Raw genomic sequence first — 926 nt, forward strand, 5'->3', positions numbered from 1 at the left:
TCCTTCAGAAATCATCCTAATATGCTGATTTGGTGCTCAAGGAACATTTCTTATTATTATCATGGTTGAAAAGTTTGCTGCTTAATATTTTTCTGGAAACCATAATACATGTTTGAGTACTTTAAGTATTGATTTCTTGAGAAAAATCATACTGCTCCCAAACATTTAAACAGTAGTTTAAATATTTGTTAGTACTTGAGAGCATTGCTGACATTTGAATGGCCTCATCTGGGTGAGCAGTATGACACCATGCTATTATCAGTGGGTGTTTCACAGATAAGCCTAACTTTACTTTAGAAATGAGGTAGGATGGACACACCTCTGTCAGCTTACAGTATTTGTGAATGTGTCTATAGAGTGTGTTCAGGAGATGTTTTCACTCACTGCAGAAGCTCCCAGATGACCATGCCACAAATACCATTGTGGTGGAACGGAAACTGCATCAGCCAAAAAGGCAGTTATGTATAGAACAGCTGCAACTACATAGAACACCATGAGCTACAAGGAGGAAAGGAAGACAGAATTACAAATTAGATTTAACTGACAAAGTCACAAATGATATACAGTAAGCTATCTCCTCTATTAGAGGAGTAAGTGTCTCACCACCAAAGGCCAGGGCACTGAGGGTAAACTCTGATAAAACCTCAGCAGCAGCACAACAAACAGGGCAATGCTCAGAAGCCACAGCGTCACGCTGACAAACATCACCCAACCATAAGCAGGAATCGAGGTGTAGCTGGTACTGGCGATCAGCGCCCACACCAGTAATCCAACAATCTGAACAGAAGATGGAGATGATCGTATGTTAAACATCAATGACAAAATACAGCCACTTAAAGGGTTAGTTCACCTAAAAATAAAAATTCTGTCATCATTTGCTCAACCTCATGTCGTTCCAAATCTGTACAACTTACTTTCTCTTTCGC

The 926-nt window shown here is 39.8% G+C and overlaps 2 protein-coding genes across 3 annotated transcripts in view; one reads left to right on the plus strand and one right to left on the minus strand.

The window, feature by feature from the left end:
* The window catches only part of LOC107576748 (ADP-ribosylation factor-like protein 2-binding protein), a 25538-nt gene that overhangs the window by 6229 nt on the left and 18383 nt on the right, over window positions 1-926 (plus strand). The window lies entirely within an intron of this gene.
* Window positions 1-926, minus strand: part of LOC107576747 (plasmolipin-like) — a 3988-nt gene that overhangs the window by 1633 nt on the left and 1429 nt on the right. Inside the window, exons 2-3 of the mRNA XM_016262880.1 lie at window positions 604-777; window positions 385-498 (exon numbers count right to left, since the gene is read on the minus strand). Coding sequence (XP_016118366.1) covers window positions 385-498; window positions 604-777 — 288 coding nt within the window. The remainder of the gene's footprint in view (window positions 1-384; window positions 499-603; window positions 778-926) is intronic.

Source organism: Sinocyclocheilus grahami, unplaced genomic scaffold (assembly GCF_001515645.1).
Source record: "Sinocyclocheilus grahami isolate Dianchi unplaced genomic scaffold, SAMN03320097.WGS_v1.1 scaffold4274.1, whole genome shotgun sequence".
NCBI classification, from domain to species: Eukaryota; Metazoa; Chordata; class Actinopteri; order Cypriniformes; family Cyprinidae; genus Sinocyclocheilus; species Sinocyclocheilus grahami.